This window comes from Taurulus bubalis (assembly GCF_910589615.1).
Source record: "Taurulus bubalis genome assembly, chromosome: 8".
Classification (NCBI taxonomy): Eukaryota; Metazoa; Chordata; class Actinopteri; order Perciformes; family Cottidae; genus Taurulus; species Taurulus bubalis.
In genome coordinates, this window is record NC_136596.1 from 6,539,138 (window position 1) to 6,564,576 (window position 25,439).

At 42.4% G+C, this 25,439-nt stretch overlaps 1 protein-coding gene across 1 annotated transcript; it reads left to right on the forward strand.

Annotated features, from left to right (window-relative positions):
- Positions 1-85: 85 nt before the first annotated feature.
- fancc (FA complementation group C) lies at positions 86-25,425 on the forward strand (the record flags this gene model as incomplete). Its single annotated transcript, XM_079223023.1, has 14 exons — positions 86-283; positions 4,957-5,044; positions 5,224-5,318; positions 11,169-11,276; positions 11,376-11,440; positions 11,883-12,047; positions 12,147-12,294; positions 16,801-16,856; positions 16,986-17,085; positions 18,348-18,423; positions 20,820-20,934; positions 23,448-23,622; positions 24,291-24,503; positions 24,870-25,425. 14 exons carry the CDS (start codon positions 86-88, stop codon positions 25,044-25,046), a joined length of 1,779 nt encoding a protein of 592 aa, XP_079079149.1. The 3' UTR covers positions 25,047-25,425.
- Between the last annotated feature and the right edge of the window lie 14 nt (positions 25,426-25,439).

Here is a 25,439-nt window from a genome sequence, read left to right on the forward strand (position 1 = left end):
TGTTACCCTTGAAAACGGACTTGATCTTTGTCTCACTTGGGCTCTTGCTTATCTCCTCAGTACATTCACCTGGACAAGTAGCAGAATGTCTCAGCTGCAGCCACCGATCCAGCTCCGACTAGCGGCAGAGCCCCCGCTGGACCCCCAGGAGATGCGGTTCTGGCTGGATAAAGCAGTGTCTTGGGGCCAGGCCGACCGCCCGGACACTCGGAGAGACACCAGGCTGCACTTGAGCAGACTGAGGGATTTCCTCCAGCAACTCCTCACACTGATCAACAACGTGGTGAGCATGTTCTTATATTCCTGATATATTCCTATGCCGATATACACTTTATTTCCCAGATGCCCGTTAAGTTTAATAAAATAGTCCGTATCCACGAAGAGGCCTGTTTTACAGTCTTGACACCTCACCAAAAGAAATAAATTAGATCAGTTGAATCGGTTACGCCAAAACAGCCGCCCGAAGTTAATTTAAAGTGCACACACACACATACACACACGCACATGCACACGCTTGCAAACGCTCACTCTCTGTCCAAGCCAGGGCATGAACAGTGAGTCCAGCGTTGGTAGGGTCCTGCTAACAGAGGCTGCTCTGTGCTGTGCAGAGGCCGTATATGTCTGCCTGGCAGTGCTACAGTGTTGAGTTAGTCAGGTAATAGTCGCATTGGGACCTCCAGCGCTAACCTAATGTATCCCCATATCAGACCCAGCAAATTTGGGAAGGGGGCAGAGGACACGAGGGGTGCAGGACTGTGAGATTTCAGTGTTACCACGTCCTTGCCTCCTCCTTCCAGCTCTTTCCCCTTAGCACTTTCTGCTTTTTATAACCATAATTCCCTCACATATCTCTCGCTCTCACATAATATACTCTTTCTTTTTCTCACGTAAGGATCTTTTTCTTGTTAGTACTACAGTCACGGTGCTCTTGCGGGTTTTCATTTGAGATTCTCTCCAACCCATATGTTTCACTGTAACACTCTGGTGATAGTTAGAATCCGTCTCAGTGTCTCCGTCTGTCTTACTTTGTTCTTCCTCTCCCCTTCAGCCACTAGCCTTATATTTTTATGGATCAATGGCTGTTATTTTTATCTGTCTGTGTCCTCTGCTAGCATTATTCCGGGTACACGTCATGCAGAGGTGTCAGCATGTGTAGGATGGTGGAGCGGATACAAAGACAGGAAAAAAAAGAATGGTATAGCTTAATTGGGTTGAAATCATTTTTACTGGCAGCGGGCTCATAAAAGTCCAGCTGAAGATAGCCTGCTTCTTGGCAGCATTTTGCATCCTTTGATGACTTAACAACTTTCCTGTGGCTTATGGCCTAAAATGAGAAATACTCCTAGTTATGATTCATTTCCAGGTTTACGCTTGGTTAGAAAAGTGGAGGAAATTTCCTATTTCAATATTGCATAAAAAGTATTTTGATAGATTTTTGAAATGTTGCTTATTTTCTCTCTTACTGAGAGTTTGATTGTCACCACTCTCATATCTACCGGTTCAATATGAGGCAGTCGCCTAGCTTAACCTAGCATAAAGATTTTAAACAACTAGGCTGGCTCCGTCCAAACTAAATCCACCTCGCAGCACCTCTACAGCTCACTAACTAACATGTTCTATCCAGCTCCGTTGGTCTGAACAAAAAGTGTAAAACAAAAAGTGTAAAATGGCTATTTGGCATTTTAGGTGGTGTTATGTGTCAGCCTATTTCTGGGCCGGGTGTAGTAACTTCCTCCAGTCTGTTTATCACCATGAGGTTGTCATGCAAACAATGGAAATTTCAGAAAGTCACTGTGCCCAGCCAATAAATGGTCCCGCACTACCCCATAAAATCACAAATTGACTTTTTTTTGTGGCCCTGAACCCTGATCGGAATCATTTCATACTGAATATCTGTATACTTTAAAAAAGGCCTATGTTTAAGTTATTAAAATCAATCCAATGCATATGCTCTCCATTGCATTAAGAGCAAAACTGCCTGCATCCAAGCTGTTATTTAGTATGTGTTGTATTTTGATATTTCTTGCAAAATAGCCTAAAATAACAAACCCTTTCAGCCTTGTCCCATTAACTGAATAAACTGTACTTAGTCAAGGGTTTCATTTTAGTTTGAGAATAGCTGGCCCCTTCTTAAACGTCCGCCCACTTTGAGTGAGCCTGAACCAAAGTGTCCGTATGGCGTATTTAATGTGCTCCTCATAGGAACTTTGCTATTTCATTTTAGTGCTACACTGATGGTGGTTCAGTGATGTCAGCAACGGAAGTGTTTCCTCACCAAGATACATTGTCTTGTCCCAAAGCCCATTTCTAATTAAGGGCGATGTTGCAAGGCTTTGATGGCGCGCTGGCCCTGGCAGTCGGTGATCATTACTTTCCGTTGCGATTGCCGATTTCTTATGGGCATTCCATAAAAGTCCCAAAGCTTCAGTAAAGTTCTTATTGTAAACGAACGTCCGTTTTCAGTTGCATCACCAACACACAAATGCACATGTATACTCGCACACAACGTTTGCCATGTGTTGTTGGATTGATAGGAAGGCAGAGTGTGAGGGCTGTTTTCCAGACAGCATCGGTGGTGTTTTGGGGGCACAGAGAAACCCTACATGGCCTATTACTATTCTGCTTCCCATTAATGGTGATCTCATCCACTTGAGTGAGTCAAGTTAATCTCCTTGTCTGTCTGGTGCTGGTTTTGAACATATAGGCCGAAAGTTAACTTAAGGTCTTCATTTTATCCGATGCTACAGTTGGGCGTCTCCATGTGTGCTCAGTGCTCTCTGATTGTCATTGATGAATGGTGCATGAAGCAAGAATGATGCATATTGGCAGCGCAAAACCTTTTCTCATATCTATATTTCGTCTTTGCAATTCCTAAACCTTACTTTCCTTTGCTCTAAAATAAAAAAAGTCACGAACACAATTTCCAGTGGAGCGTGAGTGAGGCTGATGGGAGGATGAGCCCAAGTAGAAGACATTGAACATGAAGAGGGACATATTTTGAATCCCATCAGAGAACCAATGGGAGATATTTTAGGTTGGTGACCATGCTTTTCCACATTCTAAGATCACATGAGATACTGATCACCAAACAATCCTCTTGGGTTGAGCTACAGCACACTGCTTCAATTACAACTGGCTTAAATCGGATTACTTTTTGTGGGTCTATCCTGCATCAAAGCGGTTCTCTTCAGTTCAATTAGCTCACAGGTGAAATGCATGATACAATCCTAAAATATGGGGTGAATGCTAAATAATATTGTAAATGCACATGTGCATGATTCATGCACACGTGTGCAGACTTGCTTGTAAATTTAAGTAATACGTCACCTCTTTGATCTGCTTTCTGTACTGTATGTCCTACTGCGGTCATCTTATTGTAAAAATAATGTGTCCAATGCAGAACCCCCCAATGTAATAAACCCAGAAAGGTAATGAGATGAAACAAACTCGTGTTTTTTTTTTACAGAGTTATTCTGAATATAAAAATTAGTTTAAAAGTCGTCATCCAGACTAAAGGCTTTTGTCTCAGTCTCCATCTTGATTTTAGTTGTTTTCAGCCCTGAGGAAGCACAAATAATGTACACAGATTATGTGTAGATTACAAATACTTTTCCGACAAATGCCATCTTTCGGAAGGCATGAGTCCAAACCCTTTGACGTTCGCCCACTACACCGAGTTGGGGTTGACTGATTCGTCTGGCGACACGAAACATCGGTTTCTTGGTTAAAAAGCAATTGAGCCGATGAGCAGCGCTGTGGGGGATTAATAACCTGGCTATTCGTAGTTTGTTTTTACTTTGCAAAACCAGTGTCTCCGCATCAGCGTCAACTTTAAATGCCATTAGATTAGTGCGGATACGTTGGTCTCTAGTGATTGGTTTAAAAAAAAAATCCTTCGTGGAGGAATGTGAGACTGAAGATTGAAACTGACTTCTGTCGGATATTAGGCAAATGTTTAGTCATATTAAACTAGAAACAACAAATGTTGGTTTTAGATCTACTGAACAGCCAAACGAGTTTTAATGATCACCTTCTGTTTGGCTCCGGTTTAAATAATCGTGCGTGTGACTAGCGCTAGTCTTGTTTTTCCACATCGGTCCTCGATTGTGCTGTTTTGGGTATTTAATCACACTCAAATTACTGTACACCAAATCTTGTTTCCTCAAGGTTTCAGTGAGTTGCCCTGACATATTATTGGAATCTTTCCAAACAAACCTTGTGACGATCATCTGGTAAATTATAATATTTTCAAAAACTGAAACCTACAGATATTCCGGATTAAAGGCTATTCACGTTCCTTAATACGATATTTGCCCCGACCTTGAAACCTTCTGGATCTTTTAATTTGTTGTGAGGTGAAATAAATCACATGGTCTGTTGTTTGAGCTGGATAAAGAAGCACAGACACACACACATACTTAAACTGTCACAGGTATAGACCCCTCGAACAGAGCCCCTGTTCTGGGCTGTGTATCTCTCACTATTGAAACGGTGGTAGCAATTGTGACATGAGAAAAATAGGGGGAAACAAAGGTGATGCATGAGTAATGCACTACTACTGTGCACCTGTGAATGTGCCTGCTATTCAACTTAATACCCCGAGCCATTAAGTAGACTTGTGATCTTCTAATGTTTGGTGTTGTGGCACGCAGGGTTGCTATGTTGGGGATAAAACAAAGGAGGATGAAACGGCCGAGGAGGTGCAAATATCTATAATACAGTCAAACGATGACGGAAGGAGATTTAGTTTTTTGGATTGGTGCCACTTGTGTAATGTTTGATTATGTGCCAGATGAGGGGGAAAACTAATTACTGTATATGTGCCTTCATCTCAGAGAAGTAACCCACTTAAGTTATTAGTCCAAGCTATGCAGCTCAAAGGTGTAAGAGTGTAAAACATGTTGACTATTAAATCCATTTTCTCCTGCCTGTTGCCGTCTCTGTTATGTCCCCAAGAGCTCCACAACAGAGACCATGAAGAGGCTGCCCCTCCTCGGCCAGTTTCTTGGCCGACTCTGCTGGAACCCTTATGTCACTGCCGATGGTGAGTGCACCTTGGGGAAAAAAAACGTTAACTCTGTATTGGGGAATAGTGGATGGATCAGGTCCATCCTAATAATAGTATCTTTACAAGCATGAGTCATTTGGATGCTTATAATCTGTGTAAAAGGGGTGTTATATTAAACCAGAAATCCACTGTCCATTGTGTCTTGCCGTCTGCAGCTACGGGCAGAGGGCTGTTGTTCCAGTGTCTGTGGGGACTGTACTCGGAGCATCCAGGCAATGCTGTGGAAAGAAAGGCTAACCAGTGGATACGGGTATGGACTGGACTCTCTCTACCTCTGTTGATAGAGAATTTAGATGGAAGGGAGTTGGGTAGACTTAGAATATTATTATTTTTCTTATTAAATATATGAATAATGGATGAACAAAAGTGATCCGTGATTGCTTTTATATGCCACTTTCTATCTCTGAGATTCATTTAATCTTTGCATGTGCTGGACATTTTCTGAACTGCATTTCATTTTTATCTCACCAATTCTAGTTAGATTCAGGTTAAAGTAGAAGTAGGGCTCAGATTTCCATTGTGGGTAGATGCGTCAAACATAAAGTGAAACATCCCTGCTGTTTATGGTTGGACCTTCCCTGCTTTGTCTAATTTTCTGTCAATCTCTTTCATCTATCTAACACGTGTGTAAGATTCCTTTAAAAAACGCTGCAAACAGAAGGAATAGGGCTGGGCATCTGAAATACTTTGATACCAGTGTCGATAGAACACCTCAGTTTTGGTTCATTTCTATCCTGGCGCTGAAGAATATGTTTTTCAGTAACTCAAGCCTCGGGGTCTTGCAGCGGGGGGGGGGGGGGGGGGGGGGGGGGGGGGCTGGAAGCTGGAAGGCAAAGCTCTTGATTTGCCAGTCCATCTACTTTACGACCCCCACCCATGATCATGAGCCTTGAGTAGTGACCGAACGAATGAGATCATCAATACAAGCGGCCAAAATGAGCTTCCTTTGTACCGCAGCTGCGCTCGGCATGAGAAATAGTGTGAGAAGCTCGGACATCCGGAGGGAACTCATAGTAGAGCCGCTGCTCCTTTGCATCGAAAGCAGCCAGGTGAGGTGGTTGGGGCATCTGATGATCAGGATGCCTCCTGGACGCCTCCCTTTTTAGAGGGTTTTCCGGGCACGTCCAACTGGTAAGAGGCCCATGGGTGGAACCAGAACATGTTTGAGAGCTCGTATATCTCCTCGGGGTTCCCCAGGAAGAGCTTGAAAACGTTGATGGGCAGAGGGACGTCTGGAAGACCCCGATAAGCCTGCTCTCCTTGCAACCTGGCCCGATTACGTGGAAGATACTGGATGGAAGGATGGAGTATGCCAAACATTTCAAAATGCATTATCTAGTTTTGTGTTGATACAACTTACTCACTGAGGCTTACTTGATAAAGACACATTGTCAATTATGATGCCACATGAAGTTATCATTCCTTGCTGCATTTTCATTGGTCATATGGATCCACCTAGTGGGGTTAGACAGAGATAAAATACATAATCATGAGGGAAGCTGCAATAGGTGGACTACAACTATCCATTAAATTCCCTTTTCATCATTTTCAGACCTGATCGGTTTGCTGTTGATGTCCTAATTAGATCCGGAAAGACTGGACGTACAGACTGATTATCATCCCTTAAATACCCCAACAAACTAAAAAGAAATCTGTCTTCATCTGCCTTTGGGCTGCTGAAGAGATTTTCTGTCTAATTTAATTTTAATAGGAGTTTTCTCGCCAGCCCTCTGTTTCTCCTCTCCGATGGGACATGGATGATAAATGAGGTATATTGGGTCTCTGTTAGTGTAAGCCTTTTGTGCCCAAAACTGTAAAACATATTTTGAGAGCAAATTAGACTTGACTGTTTCACTGCCTCTTGTCACCAGAGAAGGATCAGCCTTTATATTATGGTTAGTTGATCTTGCGCAGTGTTTTTGTGGCGTGCACACTCGCACAAAGGGAGGGAAAGAGAACAGAGGGAAGAAAAGATTCTGCAATTTTCCACTTTGAGAGGGTTCACACAGATGGCTTATGATAAACAATGTGGAACTTTCACATTTTTGCCAGATTAACTGTGTTTGTATTCTTTTGATTAATTTCTCATCTAATAAAACATCTTGCTAATTAAAACAGTGCCTTGAAAGTAAACCTTGAATTTGCCAGATGGTCTTTGACCCCCATAAGAGGGGAAGCAAAGTGCATATGTGTATGGTTATGTTTGTGTCTACAGTGTGTCTGTTTGTATGGGCATATGTCAAAATATATATATATATATATATATATATATATATATATATATATATATATATATATATATATATATATATATATATATATATATATACGGGTACTGATTTACATTAATATATTGTTTTTAATCATGGAAAGGTGGTGTATCAAGGGCGACTGTGGCTCAGTGGTTAGCCCGTCCTTCAATCAGAGGATCGGTGGTTCGAGCCCCGGCAGCGCTAGTAAATGTCGATGTGTCCTTGAGCAAGACACTTAACCCCAAATTGCTCCCCGTTGCTGTGTCTACGGTGTATAGAACAAAAATGTAAGTCGCTTTGGATAAAAGCGTGAGCGAAATAAAATGTATTGTAATGTATCATTAAGTTGGGGTACCTTCAATCCCACTGCACATGAAGCCATTTTTACCGTACTAATTTCTGCTGGAAGGAGGCAACAGTTGAGGTTTGGGGAGACAAATGTGTGTATATATATATATATATATATATATATATATATATATATACATACACACACATACATACATTTGTCTCCCCAAACCTCAACTGTTGCTGCCTAATCTAAGAAAATCTTCCCTCCAACCACGATGCACATCGACGAACAGAGTCAAAGAGTTCACGAAAATGGCATGCAGGACTGGATGATAATGTACGCGAGTACAATACGCTCATAACAAACTCAGCAGCTTCCTCTCAACCCACAAATAACAGGAATGGCGGGAAGCACACACAAAAAGAACAAAACTATTCACCACCGCAGCTCATCCCGTCTGGGGGAGCAGTGCAGATGTATGGTTTGAAGGCAGAGATGGTCTGCCTCTGTGCCTCTCCCTGTGTCTGCGTTGTGTTGGACTGCCGGTCCTGGAATGCAGAATGCAGCCTGTTTTCTGTTAGCCCTGTCTGATCCTGCTCCCCAACATTGTTTTCTTGCTGCCTTCTTAATAGACTGAGGGTCTTGTGCTAAGTGGCACCTAAATACTGTAATTTTGTGCATGTGCTCACATACGTATGCGAGTGTTTGTGCAAAAACATGTGCTGCGCTGCTACTGTATATACTGTTAGAAGCCACATGTATTTTTTTTTCTCCTTTTAAATTATGATAACGTGCGTCTGAGTATTTTGCCTTGTTTCGCCGTCACGTCTTTCGATCACCCCTCCCTGTCTGCCTCTCCTCTCCACATCTGAGTGTTCTCACTGGGTTTGATGAATGCTGGGTACAGCCACATAGCTGCAGGCTATGTCAGATAGTCATTAGCTCAATCGGTCTGTTTCTCTACATCCTGTGCTCGCAGCGGGACCACACAGTGCTACAGCAAAATGGCATGATCTTTTGAAGAGATGACAGATAAAGTAAAGCACGAGAGTGTAATATTAGAGGGCCGGAGGACGGCTGGTTGGATAGCTCAATCTTCGACTTGCATCTTTCCTGACTCAAACAGGGTGAACCACAGGTAGGCCCCGGAGCTACCGTGGCAGCTTGAGTGTTTGAAAACATATTTTGTACCGCTCACATTGGCTGCTGCGCTCTGTGTTTTAATGTGGAGATGAAAGTCTCTTTGTGACAATAATGGTTCCCCTTCATCCTTTGGTGTCCTCTTGGGTGGCATCCCTCTTTCAGTAAATCTGACTTACTTGAAAGTATTATTCATGTTTCTTCCTTTTGCGTTTTTTTTTTCTTCTTTTTTAACTCAAAGTTTTCCTTTGTTCAATGTTTTTGGAAAATGTGCACATTTCTCATAAAAATAAAACCCGTTTCTTAGCGACCATAAATCTGTGAGCGTTGTCTTGTGAGTTTTCATCGTCGCTGTAAGTAGACGCTACGCAGATGCTTGGCGGACGGATTAACTGTTTGTTTATCTCATTTTTTTACTTTTGACAGAGCCAAATAGCCGTTTTTCCACCGCTACCACTTTTCCATACTTAATATAAAGGCACGAGAGGGTTATTCATCTTCTTAAGTCTTTGAATAAGCCAGTATCCCAAATTGTCAAACTAGCCCTTAAATATTACAGTTTCGCCTTTTTATAATTACAGTAATTGTACTTGTCTGATGTCATTTGGACCCTTTGCTTTTATCTCAAATACAAAAAGGAAAGCACCCAAACAACCGTCACTCCCAAAGTATAAGCTTCAACTTCAATGTGTTCAGTGTTTTTTCACTTCGCATTACCTAAACCTCTTTGATTATGAATTTTGAAATACCTCAAATTCGTGAGTTCAAAAGATTATAGGATTTTAGGAGGGAAAATCACTGCTTGAAATGACACTTTTCGTGCTAGTAGCTTCATCATTCTGCATGCTCACCCGGACTTTTCTGCACTCTTTTTCCCACATTTCATCGCTTCTCTGTTTGTTGTTTTGACCATCTGAGGCTATACTCGAGACTTTCATTGGTTTTGGGAGAATTCAATCACAGCTCAGTAATTGTTAACAGGCACTCGTCAAAACTAACCCAAGTCTATGCCGTGTGCATTTTTCCTCCATCCTCTGTTTTAATTTTAGATTTATTGAGGGCTCGTTTCTTTGGCAGCATTCCAAGACCCCAAAGCCAGCTCGGTTTGCTGTCTTTTCTGTCAAAGAAAAAAGACTTTTGACCCAAAGTATTTGCCATCCATCTATCCATTTGCCCTTCATCCCATTTTTCTGGTGACCACACCTTTTTCCCCCCTGCTCTAAATGCAGCCATCGCGCTGCGTTCCAGTCTCTCTCTGCCATTCCTTCTAACCAATCCTCCTTCCCTCTCATTTCCCCCAGCCCCACTGTGCCTCCTCACCAAGGGTGGACTAAGTGTGATTGGCTTTGTATGTACTCAATGTGCAGAGTTTGAGGGTGCTCAGATGGAAGTGATTGGGGTTATTTTGTCAGACGATGTGGAGGGTAGGCATCTTAGCGTGCTGTAGAGCCTGGCCAAAGAAACCACAGAGCTCCACCAACAGCGTGGCAGTGCTCCTCTAGCTGGGATTTTGTTTTTTACCCCTTTTTTTTTTTTTACCATACTGTGCCACTCTCGATCTTTTTCTCTGCTCGTCGTGTGTTGACATCCTTTTATCTGCAGTTTGAAAGGGATTTGTACTTTCTTAGTCTACTCTTAGTGGTGTGGTTTTTTTCTGTTTTTGGTTCATTGGACTTGTAAAAACAGATGCGTGCTGAAGATGTGAGGCCTTGGCTCTTTCCGTTGGATCGCACTTCCCAACTTGTACCAGTGAATCAGCCTATTGTGATCCAAAAGAGAGGGCTGGTTCTCAAGTCTAAATCAAACCACAATTCAAAGCAACACTACTGAGGGCTTTCATCGCACTTCTAAGTGAATGTCAATGAAAGCCAACCTCGCTTATTTATCATAAGACAACTAAACACTGTGTGGCATCTTTGTTGTTATTTCTAAGAATGTCTGCCTCGCAGCACATTATTTGTTGAGGAAAAACCATCCTTCAAGTTTGAGAGCTGCTCTTGTCGGATCATGACTTACAGTACGAGTCTCGTGTTCGCTCCTTTGTTCCTTAATTATGACTCTTTTTCACAGACGAGATCAGCGGAGTTTATGAGTCTCGTTTTATCAGTGCATGATGAGGCCCCTTCTGAAAAAAATGCTTGTAAAACACCAAGGCCCTCTGTAACAAAGAATGTTCATTTCTGAACTTGCTCATATGCCGTCCATACATTCTCACTTACTGAAATGCCATTTCTCCACTCATGTGGTTCAAATGATGTGAGGCTATAGTCATCCTATATTCCAGTACCTCATTAGCTTTGATGTTGTGAATCTAGGGGTTAGGGCAGATTGCATTAAAGTCTATTATAGTCTGTTATAGATATACATATAACGTGCCAATAATCAGCTGCACATTATGTTGCCTGCCCTCCCACAGAAGGTGCTGTGTCAGCTTGCTACGGAGGAAGATGATGCTCCAGCGCAGGCCTTGATGAAGCAAATCGGCGTTCCACCTAAAGAGTATCATCTCGAAGTTCTGAGAAAGGTATTCGCCTTTTTCTTTCTGTTTCATTCTTACCTGCATTGATGAATACTGTAATTTATGTCAGCATACCTGCAAGTTGTGCTCTTTCCTGCATCTCAGAAGGTGGCACTGCTGCAGGAAAACATTGGGAAGAGCTGCAGTTCTTTGGGAGACATAAATCACAGGTACAGCACAGAAGAGAGAACAAGGACTGCCACTTACAATTATATTCATAATTGAATAACCTGCTGATTATTTTCTCAAATATGTTTCTGGCCTATGAAATGTCAAGAAATAGTGGGGAAATAATGATCATCACAGTTTCCCAGATCCAAAGGTGATGTCACAATAAAAAAAGCTTTAAACGGAGATCTTTTTGTCTTTGTAGGCCATTGATAATAAGTTCCAGATAATACAGATTGTGTCTATTGATAATATAAATTCTTATATTCTGCAGATATTCTCCATTACTCTTCATGTCTATTAAAGTTCAGGTTAGCTACTTTGCTTGTGATCATTTAGTAAATACATTTAGAGAACGAGAGAAGTTGTTGAACTGAGTTCTTCCGGAGGCTACACCAGGCATCCAATAATTGACACACGCTATCACTATATTATTCTGTGTAGGTGTTCATGTGACAGCATTCTGGCCACATCAGAGGCCTGCGTCCCCCTGGTCACATGTCCCGAGGCTGCTCCTCTGATTGGTGCACTGCTGCAGCAGCCAGGGACTTGTGTCAGGGCAGCACTGAGTGAAGACTTCCTGGATGCTCTGAGCTCCGCCTACTCCAGGTAGGCACACTGAGCTCTTGCTTATATTTGATGATGATGATGATGATGATATTTGATTTTGTGTGATATGTGTGTGTTTTTTTCCTTCTTTTTCTTTAGCAAATGCTTGTCATTGGAGGAGCAGGCTGTATTCTCTCTGTGGTATCACAACCTGTCCAGACTGGAGGACGCCGTGCTCAGTCTGCTGGAGTGTGCTCTCACCACCTCGGGTTCAAATCCTCAGAAGCAACTGGAACAGTCCCTGCTGGTGAGTCATCTTCTGTAATGAGGACAGCTCAGAAAGGATAACGGCATGTTCTTCTGTGTTAGATATGACCAGATTTGCCAAAAACACGTGTTCTGTCCACATTTAATCAGCAGATAAACACTGAATGGGTTACAGCAACACTTATGACATGTCAAAATGGCTGCTGTGAAAGGGGCCGATTGATACCCAGTTTGTTTAATGCTGCAACTAACACTTGTTTCCGTTATCAATTAATCTGCTGCTTTTCTTGATTCATAGTATAATCTATGACATGTGAGAAATGTGTGACGTAATGCCCATCACAATTCCTCAGCGCCCAGGGTGACGTATTCAGATTGTTGTTTGTTTCAAAACAGCTTGGCGATGTCTTGGCATGTCGAACACATGATTTAAATCTCATGTATCTGACCTAATGTACCTCCATGTACAGCTACTTTGACAACCTCATTATGGGAAGGAAGAAGTTCATTACAGCCAACCAGGGACTTCTTTGGCATTTTCATGAATTGGCAGCGTTTTTGATTAATTACTGACACATTGCTGCTGGTAAATGGTTTTGTTCTGTACATAGTTTGTCTCATCTGCCCTGACTTAGGCTGTAGAGTCTCGCATCAGAAATCCCTGCACGCTTCATATGGTTTTATCTCCCCTTTGAACTGATTTGTAAACTGTAAAACCAAACAGTTTGATGATAAGGCCTACTCATTTATTATGGGGTATTGTAATGTTTTTGTATGCATAGTTCTTGGAAGTGTTTCTTTTTGCTTTTTTAGTTGAACTTTATTGACTGTTTTTGCCTGGCTTAACTCACACCATTTGGCTTTGCTCTGCATGCATCCCACATAATTTGGCGAGCTCTAAACTGCATCTCACATCATTTGGCTTGTGCTACACCACATTTACTCTGCTGAGTATGTACTGAACTCTTGTCACTTGAGTCCTTGGCCACTCCTCACTTCATATAACTTTTAACTTAAGAGCATGTCGTGTTTAAAGGCCAGAAGTGATTTTTGATTTATAGGTTGTTATTGATTGTCCTCATTATTACAATGCAATTAGAAAATACCAGCAGTGTTTTGTGTGCTTTTCAATTGGCCACCAAGGGTTGCTTTTTTATCCCACAATAACTGAGAACATGTTAGACATATTAGGGATAACAATGAAGAATTAAATGTGTTACTGGAACTAAACAATTCAAGAAAGCTCGGAGGAAACACTTAAATGCAGATGCAACAATTTCAGAATCCAAGCCTATCCACTGAGTAGACATGGCACAAGAAACACAGTGGAGGAGGGGAGGTAAATCTAAGTAGACATGCTTTCTACAAACTGTTTGTGCAAAACGTCTGTGCCATGCAATACAATACCCAAGAATGCAATCCTATTTACCGAGATTACCGACTGCCTTTGGTAGCGAGAAATGTCATTGAAACTCTGGTGGAAAAACCAGAATTTACCTGCCAGGCAGTTGGCCTCGTGTTAAATTCAGCAACGTTTGTCAGTTGTGTCACTTGTGTTTTCCCACAGTGATGGTCCACTTGAGCTGTGTACATAACAGACTAGCAATGACATGTTTTTTTCCGTTCAGGAACTGTTCTAAATAGGAAGATAGGATTGGAACACACTGGTGTACATGTGCGTGATTTAATAACACTGCATGTAAAAGAATATGTCTGCCTGTTGATTGCACTTCAGGAGCCACTAATATTGGAGGAGAGGAGTTCTGTAAACGGTTGAAGAAAATCTATTTGTGTGTGCGCGAGTGAGACAAACAAACAGACAGACAGACAATAGTTGACTGTTTACTTCTCTGTCCCATCATGGATCTATTTGTTTACCCTCTCATCCATCTCCGACTGACCTCTGTTTTTATCACCTTGCTAGTTCACACGCACATGTGTGCATGCGAACCCTCACACACACATGCCTCCAGCCGCCATACTTTGTTTATGAAATTGCATCTGGTATAGCGTGTCTGTCGTTAAGAGGGTGGGAGGCATACGTTTAGGTTTCACTTAGCCTTCAGGTTGTTTGGAAGTCAGATGTGCGCTTCACATGTGTCTCCGTGTATGCGAGTCTCCGTTGGTGTACACGTGTGCAAGAGCAGCACAACAACAAAAAGAGGCGTGTGAGCCGACTGGCTTGTGTCTCCTCTCGCCTCCCTTTCGCTCACTTGTTTAAACTCCAATCAAAATTGTGAAACATGAAATAAGGCTGACATTCCTTGCTTTGGCTTGCCCCACCGCTCTGTGATCCAGTGAGAGACACAGGCCCAATAACAATAAACACTCACTTCCTGGGCCTTACTACCAAAAACAGGATGTTTGTTGTGTGCTGTAATTGACCCTCCTTGAAGTGTTAGTGGTAAGGTATGGAGGAGGATGCACAAAAAAAACATCTGGTTTCACTAGAGGGGAGGGGGGGGGGGGCATGGGGGGCATGGAGTTTGCACACATGGATGCACGCTGGCATGCAAGTCGCATACGCAGAATTAAACTGACACCCATAAAACGGATGCCAACGTATATGGCAGATGCCCGCATACATGTACACCTTTTGTTTGATTAATGCTGTTTTCTGGACCTTAGAGGACAAAAAAAAGAAACAAGAAACTGAGGATGAAAGCACTTGATTTGTATGTTGGAACGCTGTAATGACACCATATAAACACTGGGTGGGGTTGTTTGTTATTATTGACCTCACTGAGACTAATTGGTCTTTTACTCTGGCACTTTTACAATTACATCTGCAGTTCAATTTAGGGCTGCAACAACAAATCGATAAAAATCGATTATCAAAAGTGTTGGCAACGAATTTCATTATCGATTCGTTGTGTCGCGCGATTATTACGCCGGGCAATAAGTCGCGGAGAAAAAAAAAAGAGCGGAGCAGAGCAACTGGCCGGCCAGCGTTTCTGAGATTGGAGTGAGACACGAGAAAAGCTGAGGTCGTGATCTTCTCAAAAATAGAAGATCTTTGACGAGTAGAGTCTTGGCCAATCAGCGTCTTCATGTTCCTCAAACTTGTTTTTAATGGAAGCTAGTCAGCTTACTATCACGTTAGCTAACGTGTTTGGTTGTGTATTGTCGTTAAAGTTCCGTTATGTTCCGTTACAGTTCAGTCTTTCTTGTAAAAAAACGTAACGTGGTGAAACATGCCGTCACTCTCCGGTCTGGTTCAGTTCACGCTGTCACTCGTTAACGTTAAACCGGCTCACCGGCGGATCTGGCTGCAGGTTTTTTTTTTTTTTTTTTTTACTCAAAGTAGAATGAAGCAAATCACGTAGTTGGGCTTAGCCAACAACGTGACATCGTGGTCATAAGAGACCCAGAATGAAAGAGTTTAAGGAAGAGGACGCTCTATATGGAGCAGTACAGCTTCCCTCTGTCCCAGTATTTCATACATATTGATAAAGCAGGGTATGTAAATGCAGCCTCTGGAGGGATCAATTACAGTAAAAAAGGGCTCACATTTGGCAGATGTAAAGCATAGATGTGTATGTTTTTAGTGTTAGTCCATTTTATTGTTTTAATTAACAGCTCAGGGACGTTCAAGGAGCAACCTGTTTGTGCACTTTCTGAAGATGTTTTGCACTGTCACTTCTGTTTTTGAATAAAGGGTTGGAAATGAATGTTTTTTTGATATATTTTTTTTTAATCCGATTCATCGTTTAATCGAAAAAATAATCAACCGATTAATCGATTATCAAAATAATCGTTAGTTGCAGCCCTAGTTCAATGTGTGCTTTGACTGATTTGAAAACGGTCTTTAACACACTTTACAGAAACAGGTTGAAGGTTGTTGCTATATTTTTGGCCTTGATGTACCAAAAGCATTGCAATATACATTTTACAACATTATTAACTACTGACACAGATGGAAGGTTTTGAATTGGCTGTGGCTAAGTTTAATGATTTAGAAAGCTTACTCACAACATTCTGATGCTCCTTTTAATCTTTCTTTGACTGCATTACACTGCAGGATTAAAAGTCTGTAAAGTAAATGACTTGTGCTCCTCCTATAGTGAAGCGTATGCCCCTATATGAGAGTGTTGGGCGGTGAGAGGGAGAATAATTGGGACTAGAAGATGTATATAAACGTGCAGACATGAACAGTACAGCTGTTAAATGTTTACGCTTGGGCGTTTTTAGAATGTGTTAAATCTAAAACACATGAGTGTACATTAAGTGTGTGTGTGTGTGTGTGTGTGTGTGTGTGTGTGTGTGTGTGTGTGTGTGTGTGTGTGGCAGAGTGGTAAACTGAGTGGTTAATGGGGACAGAGTGAGAACAGGGAGGAACTGTGACTCATTGAAGATTTGTAGATGATGCAACAGTGACACCCAGTGGTCAATATCCAGAGGTTCCTGTTCTTGAATTAGTTATAATGAAATGGATACGTTTCAACGTATGCTTTCTATAGTTTCTGGATTCTAAGTGTTGGCTTTTAATATCTATGAAGCAATGCAATTTTACAAAGTTAAACCATTTAGTTTTTGTGTGTTCCAGCCCAAAGCCTGTGCGCAGCACTGCTCTATGTTCTTGGTTGTAAACGACATCTTCAGGTGAGTGCTGGTGTGTCACTTGTTGTGATGCTCATGTGAGTGAGTGTTTGTTTTTGGTTGGGTTTTCCATTTTTTGGGCTACTGAAGTGTGTATTTCTGTATGACCATAATTGTTTGCACGTCCCACAGGTCCATCCTTAAGCAAGCCGAAGGGAAAGAGTCTGTTAAGTATTTCATCCACGCCTTCACCAGCTGTTTCCTCAGGGAACTGGCACTGCAGCCGCAGCAGGTAGGCCTCGACTTCTCAACCAAAGATCTGACATAAATATTTGGTTTCTTTCAGGGATGCAACTCACGATTATTTTGTATTATCAATTAGTCTTCCCACTTCTAGTCAATTATTAATTTTATATATTTTTGGTTTATAAATATTGGTTCAAAAGGAGGGTTGATATTTAAATTGTTAACCATACATTTTTTTGCTGATTGACTATGATTGTATGTATATATTTATTGTTATTTATAAATATATATATTTAAAAAGTCTAATCCATTGATTAGACAAAACAAATCCATGTTTCCATGTGTGCACAAACTATTAAAGTCCACTGTGGCGTCTATGTTTCAAACCACAGAGACAACTGTTTTCATAAAGATGCTACAGTTTTAATGCTACATATTCCTCTTTAGTGCTCACCTTTAGTACTTCACCTACTGCAACAAAGTCTACAATTTACCACAGAATCTAATCATTCTTATCCACCATCTTTGCCGGAAAGGATGGTTACTTTTATTCTGCCGCAGGCATAGAGGCACACACAGGGCGGTGAACAATTACCTCCCCGTCTGCAGGCAAAATCACTTAACATTTGATTAATCCTCCGCGCCATTATCACTTCATCTCCAGCCGAGAGCTAGCTGCACTTACTACCACACCACGGTTCACACCTCTGCCTCATAGACGAGAAATGCAAATCGCTTTTAAAGCATCAATTTGCAGGTAATAATTTTCAAACAAGTATAACACCTGCAATGTGTGCAAACCTCTGTGAGCTGTTCCACTGATGTGCCACTATGTATTCATCAACTTTCACTAAAACTCTCCGCCCCCACAGGTTCTCTCAGATATACATGCGTCTGTTGTTAATGAACATAGCCTTTGTGACTGTAGGAAACCTTCTGGCACTCACGTCACGTGTGAGATGTTACTGTCAAAAGGCCAGAAAACACATGTGTTACGACGTAGGGTTTTATGTATTACTGACCGGTTTTATAAATATGGCGTAACTCCTTTCCTCCCCTATTAACCAGTAGATGGCAGTGCTATAGTGTATTTACAGTGGAATCTGTTTTAATGGCTGTAGTCACACAGCACTAAACGCTACCTATTACACGCTACATTACACATTAGCACCTACTGTATCACTGTTACACAGACTCCCATTCAAAATGCCATTTTCAAGCTTTCAGAGCACAGCGATGTATGAGTTCAAGGTAAATAGGATTTACAGTTATGAAGCTGAGGGAAATGTGCGCTTGGTGTTGTTTCAGACGAGGGTATCTTTGAAGACCATGTTCCCACAGTCACCTCCGAGTCTGCTGCTTCCTCTATTGACCCGGCCATCAGGTCAGTGTATACATACACGTGTGTGTGTGTGTGTGTGTGTGTGTGTGTCTGATACTGGCACAATGTACAAAACCCTGCATTGTGAGAAATGGTCTTTTCAGGTATTCTTTAACTGTGTGTCAACAAAGCCTTCCTGCTGCAGAGTGAATGGACTCTTGTGTGTCTTGTTATTGACAATCAATTTTAGTTGATTAGTCAGCAACTGTGTTAACTCTTTTATGTTGGATATAAAAGTTGAAATAATGTGAAACATTATATCAAATCATTGTAAAAAAGTTATTTTTACAAGATACATTCGTTGTGAATAACTGAAACTATTATTCTTATTTAGAAGAATAGATTTGCTCTATACTGAATATGTATTACCATTGTGTATGTATAGGAATTTATACCGTTGAACCGACGATGCACAATAGGTGAGTGCAGGGGAACAGGGGAGCAGTGCTTATCAGTGTGTGCCCAGACTGGCCTGTAGCAGGAATGATTTACATGAATGGAGCCATTTAGGGACACACTGGAGCCCAGCCAGAACCCAGAGTTAATTATTAGTGTGTGTGTGTGTGTGTGTGTGTGTGTGTGTGTGTGTGTGTGTGTGTGTGTGTGTGTGTGTGTGTGTGTGTGTGTGTGTGTGTGTGTGTGTGTGTGTGTGCGCGCAATTATTTGCTGGAGACTGAATGGTACTGTGAAGATTTGAGGTCTTATCATGATTTGTGCTTCCTCTGGAAAAAGTTCTAAATTAAGACCTGCCATGTCATTGTTAAAACATAGCGTGGCGGTCTGGATCAAGATATCCAGCTTTTTTATATATTTTTTTGTTAACCTGAAGTGTCAGTTCAGTGGGGGTTTAGTACAACATTTGGTTTGTGGTTTGGGAGTTGTTTTTTGACAATGTGGCATGTGACAAGCACCACGCCGGCCCTTTAAACACTGGGATTTATATAACATGATGGAAAACAGAAAAATGTAATCGCAAGTGATTGCAATTGATCCAGTTCTGCTTGGAAAATAGAGATGCAAATAGTTCTACTCAGGCTTGGCTCAGGCTGTGTGCTGCAGGGGAAGAGATCTGCGGACTCGGACCAGGGATATTGTCGAGCTGTGGAAAGAGTACTTGGAGGAACTCCTGAACCAACCAACACGTCCTCAGTGGAGGAGGCAAAGACTTGAAGACTCGGGGAAGACCCATCAGCACCCAGTTAAAAAAAACTCCTCAACGGCTCTGAGATGCTGAAGGCTCTTGGGTATTGTCGGCCGGTCTCGGCTGACACGTGTCGAGGTCGGGGGCTGCCTGTGCAGTGGCAGATGTGGGTGGATGTTCCCATTTCACATTCTCCCCGTGAAAGTATTCTAGGTGCTTGAAAAGAGGCTCTGACCGATTGCCCAACCTCAGATCCAGGAGGAAGGGATGCGGGTTCATTGGACAGTGGACCAGCTCTCTGGCAGGGCTGTTAGAGGGGCCCATCCAGTCTACACGTGTTTTGTGGACTTGGAGAGTATGGAGCTAAATCCAGGTCATATGTTTTGTTCATTTGAAAAAGATTTGAACCTGGGAAAAAATATTTGAACCCGAAAAAAAAGATTTGAACCCGAAAAAAAAGATTTGAACCCTGAAAAAAAAAGAGTGAAAGTTGAAAATATAGAATCTGTTACTGAAAACTGAAAAAATACATTTTATAAAACTGAATCAAAATTATATTTAACCCCCAAAAACTTTTCATACACTTATTTTTATTTTGAATACTTTGAACAACAAAACTTGATTTTTCAGGTTCAAATCTTTTTTTTCCAAATGAACAAAACATATGGCGTAGATTTAGCTCCATAGCGGAGGGCTTACGACCGTGTTCCCCGCCGAGACCCGTGGAGCGTACTGCGGGAATATAGGGTACAGTGGTCTTCGCTATGAGCCAGCCAGTATAATCAAAGTGAGAGCTGTGTCCCTGTACTCGGCACAAAGACAAACCCTTTTCCAGTGCGGTTGGGGCATCTGATCACGATGCCTCCTGGACGCTTCACTTTAGAGGTTTTCCAGGCACGTCCAACTAATCCAGAACACGCAGAAGAGAATATGTGTGTGTGGCCCAGGGTCCCCCAGAAAATGCTGGAAACTGCTAGGCCTGCTGCCCCCATAACCCGGCCTCGGATACGTAGAAAAGATTATGCATTGAAAAACCAGAGTGTAAAATAAAGCCGAATCAGGGTGAATCTCTCGCTCCCCCTCGCTATGGGTGGTATCAATCTTCTTATTCAACTCTGAGCAAAAAAATGTATTCCCATAATTTTTAACTCCTCCTTTAACACTGGCAAGAAAAGGCTTTGCATTTTGTGGATACTACTTGATTTGATATGTGCTACAAGTAATCATTATGTCTGTTTATGTGAATCTGTTTTTGCAGAGATGCCGGAGGAGGCCTGGAGGCATCACCTGAACTGGCTCAGCGGCTCATTACAGAGACTGACAGAAGAGGAAGAGGAGGGAGACGGAGACAACAGCGGTAGCACCAGATTAGCGTGAGAAAGGCTTGCAATGGGAATGTGTTAATGTGTGTCTACATCTACCACCTTACTGAGTGTCTGTGTGGCGTTCTTATTTCCATTAACTGCTGTTGAGGGGGTGGTTAGTCAGATATTTTCCCCTTGCATCACAGCAGAGAGCTCCTGGTGCAATGCTTGGAGGCTATTAGCTTGGGAAAGAGAAAGCTGTTGAGCGCAGAGTGTTGGAAAAGAGTGCGCAAAGGAATGCAGAAATATGATCTAGAGAAAGTGGTTGTACAGATTTAGAGAAAAAGAGGATAGGGGATGCAGATGAAAAGCGGCCGATGTCCGAGAGATGGAGACGACTGCCTTAATACGCTCCTGCTGCGGTTTTTTAACGGGGCTCATTATCCTCACCACTGCTCCATTCTCCATGAAAAATTCCCAAAACATTGTTCCGAGCCAACTGTGAAAAAGTAGTATGTTGTGTTGCTCTGAGCGAAGATGCAGCTGCCAGTGCGCTGCAGGAGGCTGCTGCTGTTCGGATTTTGGAGCCAAGGGGAAAGAGGGTAGATGAGGATGAGGGCCTGATGATGAGGAAATTCGATAGAGAGATCCTTATCGCTCTTCTAATTTTAAGTCATATTCTCACGTGTTTCAGCTGTGTGGCTGTTTCACTCTGTTGCAGCTCTCTATCTGGACCTTAAGTCCATTTTGCAATCTTCAAATAAGCACACTCTTACGGTAATCTGCAGCATTATTTTAATTATTTATTAATATGCTACATGTTCTTTATTGTTGAGAGAATAGTGACAAATGCCCGCAGCTTCCCAGAGGCCAAATTGACATCTTCAAATTACGTAATTTGAAGATGCCCAAATCACCCAAAATCTAACAGATCTCCCCTTGATTTCGGTTCGACCAGAAGATATTTGGCATTTTGGCTTAAAAATAAATAAAACCTATAAAGAGTTGTACCATGGACTAGTCATCTCAGCTCTAGTCATGTTCTTGCTTTTGCTATCCTATATTCTGTGCCCCGCCTTGTTTCTGGCAGGACTGTGTGAAAAGAAAGTGAAGTAATGTAAATGGGTTGTGAAGAGGTAGTTTTAGACAAAACAAAACGTGTCTAAATGTTGTACTTTGAGATGTTACTTAAGTGCTATAGAAGCATTAAAACGGATCCTTTCTTATTTATAATCATATTTGATGAAACATCCCCAGTTGAATAACAACTGACCCTCAGTGTGATGACACCTGGGAACAAATGATGAGATTCAGTATCTAATTCTGAAATGTAGATGCATAGAAGCTCTGATTCACTTTGATCCTTTATTGTTTCGGTCAGTGGGGCCGGAAGAACTTTACTGGCAGCCACTCAGAGTTGGGGCTCATTAATGAAGCTCTTATGATGTAAATGACCCCTGTGTGTGTGTGTGTGTGTGTGTGTGTGTGTGTGTGTGTGTGTGTGTGTGTGTGTGTGTGTGTGTGTGTGTGTGTGTGTGTGTGTGTGTGTGTGTGTGTGTGTGTGTGTGTGTGTGTGTGTGCGCCACACTGGAAATAACAAATCATTTCATGACAATTTTTGTGAAAAAACATCCTGGTTGCATCTCGTAGGCATTTTTGTTAAAATGTATTAACATGTTTTGACTTTCTCTCCTTTTTTTATTATTGATTGAACAACAACTTGGGTGTAATTTTATTTGGATGATAATCAACCCAAGCAGTTTGGGTCAGGAATTGGAGAAGGAGAAAGTTATACATATTTAACCCGCCATTACAGATTAACATTGATGTACTTCTACATCTACTTCCATAGTTTTCATCCCTTCATCTGCAGATTAAGTTTGATCAGTTGTCATGTAGATGTATAAAATATCAGGTCACATGAAACTCCAACTGTTGATGAAGGCCACAAATATGTGTACAATGCTGCAATGCTTCATGGTCAAGAGTTCAAGATCAAGATAATTGGTGATTCTTTTTTTTTTTTTGGTGACGCTGGTATTTTGTTCACCTTGTGGGGCTGTGTGCACGTGGACAAGGGGGACGAAGGGGCCCTCATGTTTCCATAAGGAGGGGACGAAGGGGCCATTGGTCCCCTTGAGCCCTTTTGTTTCCATAAGGAGGGGACGAAGGGGCCATTGGTCCCCTTGAGCCCTTATGTTTCCATAAGGAGGAGACGAAGGGGCCATTGGTCCCCTTGAGCCCTTATGTTTCCATAAGGAGGGGACGAAGGGGCCATTGGTCCCCTTGAGCCCTTATGTTTCCATAAGGAGGAGACGAAGGGGCCATTGGTCCCCTTGAGCCCTTATGTTTCCATAAGGAGGAGACGAAGGGGCCATTGGTCCCCTTGAGCCCTTATGTTTCCATAAGGAGGAGACGAAGGGGCCATGAACGTATGTCCTCTGCTGCAGTGTCATTTATCCATGCACCTCTACCACCGCAGCACAGAGAAGTCTGTCAGATCCCGCGATGCCTCGAGGAAGTATTAGGACATTCCTCTACCTTTTTGAGTATTGAGCACTGCTTCTGCTCCGGTCCTGCAGGAGGTACCACGGCGTGTTCGAGGCCTGGTTCCTGCTGGTCCAGTGCGCCCACTGGGCGCAAGTGGCTGTCCAGCTGCTGGTGACATCGGAACCCGAGGACCGTGGCCCCCTGCTGTGGCTGCTTATCTTCTACCACCACCCCACTAACAGGGGGCACCACAGAGCACGGCAGCTGGTAAGGTTTTTATTAGAGAGCATATTTGCACACGGTAAAACTTTATACCTGCTCAACGTTAACCTGTTTAACAACATGTTAGCATTGTCAATGCGAGCTGTATGGACTTGCTTTGTTTGATATGGCTTGAGAAGGAAGTAGGATGTAATCTCAGACTGTCTGCTTATAGCATGGGCGGTGTCATAACAATGTGGATGGTCTGCTTTTTGTTATTGGAAGACCATTGTAGCAAATACAGAGAAAGAAGAACAACGCATTAAAAAATGATGGTTGATCTGAGCAAGAGAGAATAAGACAGTGGCAGAGAGAGAGAGAGAGAGAGAGAGAGAGAGAAAGAGACAAAGACAGATACAGATGAGGGAGGGGAGCCGGGTGAAAAGGGTGATGTAGTATTGATTTCTCAGTGAGTGTCTGGCCAGCTGGCCCGAGTTTCATCTCTCTGTCTCCGGTTTGTCCGCCTCCTCTCATACCCCGGGGAGACTCGCTGTCGCCGCCGCCGTCTCCACCATTACGATCAACTCGCATGGGGGTTGACTGTTCATTATTTGTGAATTACTAATCTATTGGTTTCTATTCGTGGGACAGATACTTGGAGCAATGCTTCTTGATTCCAGTGTGGTCGATCTGTCAGCTGACCACGACCTTATTGTGTAATTCTGTGTTTCCAGGTACACGGCAAAGAAGCATGGGACCACCTACACTCCCTGTTCTTGATCTCAGTGCGTCCTCTCCCTGCTGACCGCCTGCAGCCTTTGGTCACGCTGATGTCACCACAATCTCAGCAACCATCACTGTCTCCAATGTTGATCCTCGACCTGTTTGTCAACTGTGCAGTTTTTCTACAACAAAGCCTGAGTGCAGTAACAGAAATTATACAGACGGTGAGGAAACAAGCTTTTATTCCCTAAAATGTGTTTTCAATAATGTCAATTTTGTATTTATTCAAATGTCACATATAATGCACAACAACACTCACACGTGTTATGCTTTGTTTTTTACGGCTTTTATGAAACCCAAAATGTTGTTTTATTTTTCAGCACAATTTTAGTTGAGTTCTTAGAGATACATTTGTGTTCCATTTATTAGATGGCTATAAAGAACATATCTAGACATACATATCTGTACTTTTGATTTTGATTTTGTAATATATATCGCAAATTACAAGTCCTTTTTTCTTTTTGAAGCTCTATGGCTCTGTCACAATAAGCAATATTGTTTTTTTGTTGTCTTTGTGTGGGTGTGTCCAGGTGGTGGACCGGTCTGGTCTGGTTGATGAAGCGGAGCGTGTTCTCAGCTCACTGGAGTTCAGACTAAACGAAGATAACTGCTTATCAAGCGACACTAAAAGAGTACATCTCAGGATCCAGGCACTTCAAAACACTCTAACACGTATGCATGCAGCATCGAGGCCTGCTGAGAACTAAGCACACACACACACACACACACACATTAATTCATAGAGCCACACAGCAGTGAATTCATCTTCAGCTTTTTTTCAAGGCACCTTTGCAGAATGCCAAATAGCCACGCTCTTGTGAAGACATGCTGCGGTGCGATGACAGGAGTGTGTCAAAACAGCACAGCGAGCACAGATTATGTGGAGAGGCAACAATTATCCACACACACACTCACACTCACACATATACAAGGCCCACAAGGACACTTGAACAGTGACAGATCGCACCGCAAAGAAGCAGCGGCTCGTACAATGTGTCAGTCCTCCCACTCGTGTAATTGTCTCACAATATACATCCGTCACGTTACACATGGTGACTGAATGGCATTTATGTTTGAAGGAAAATGAAAACCAAACGCCA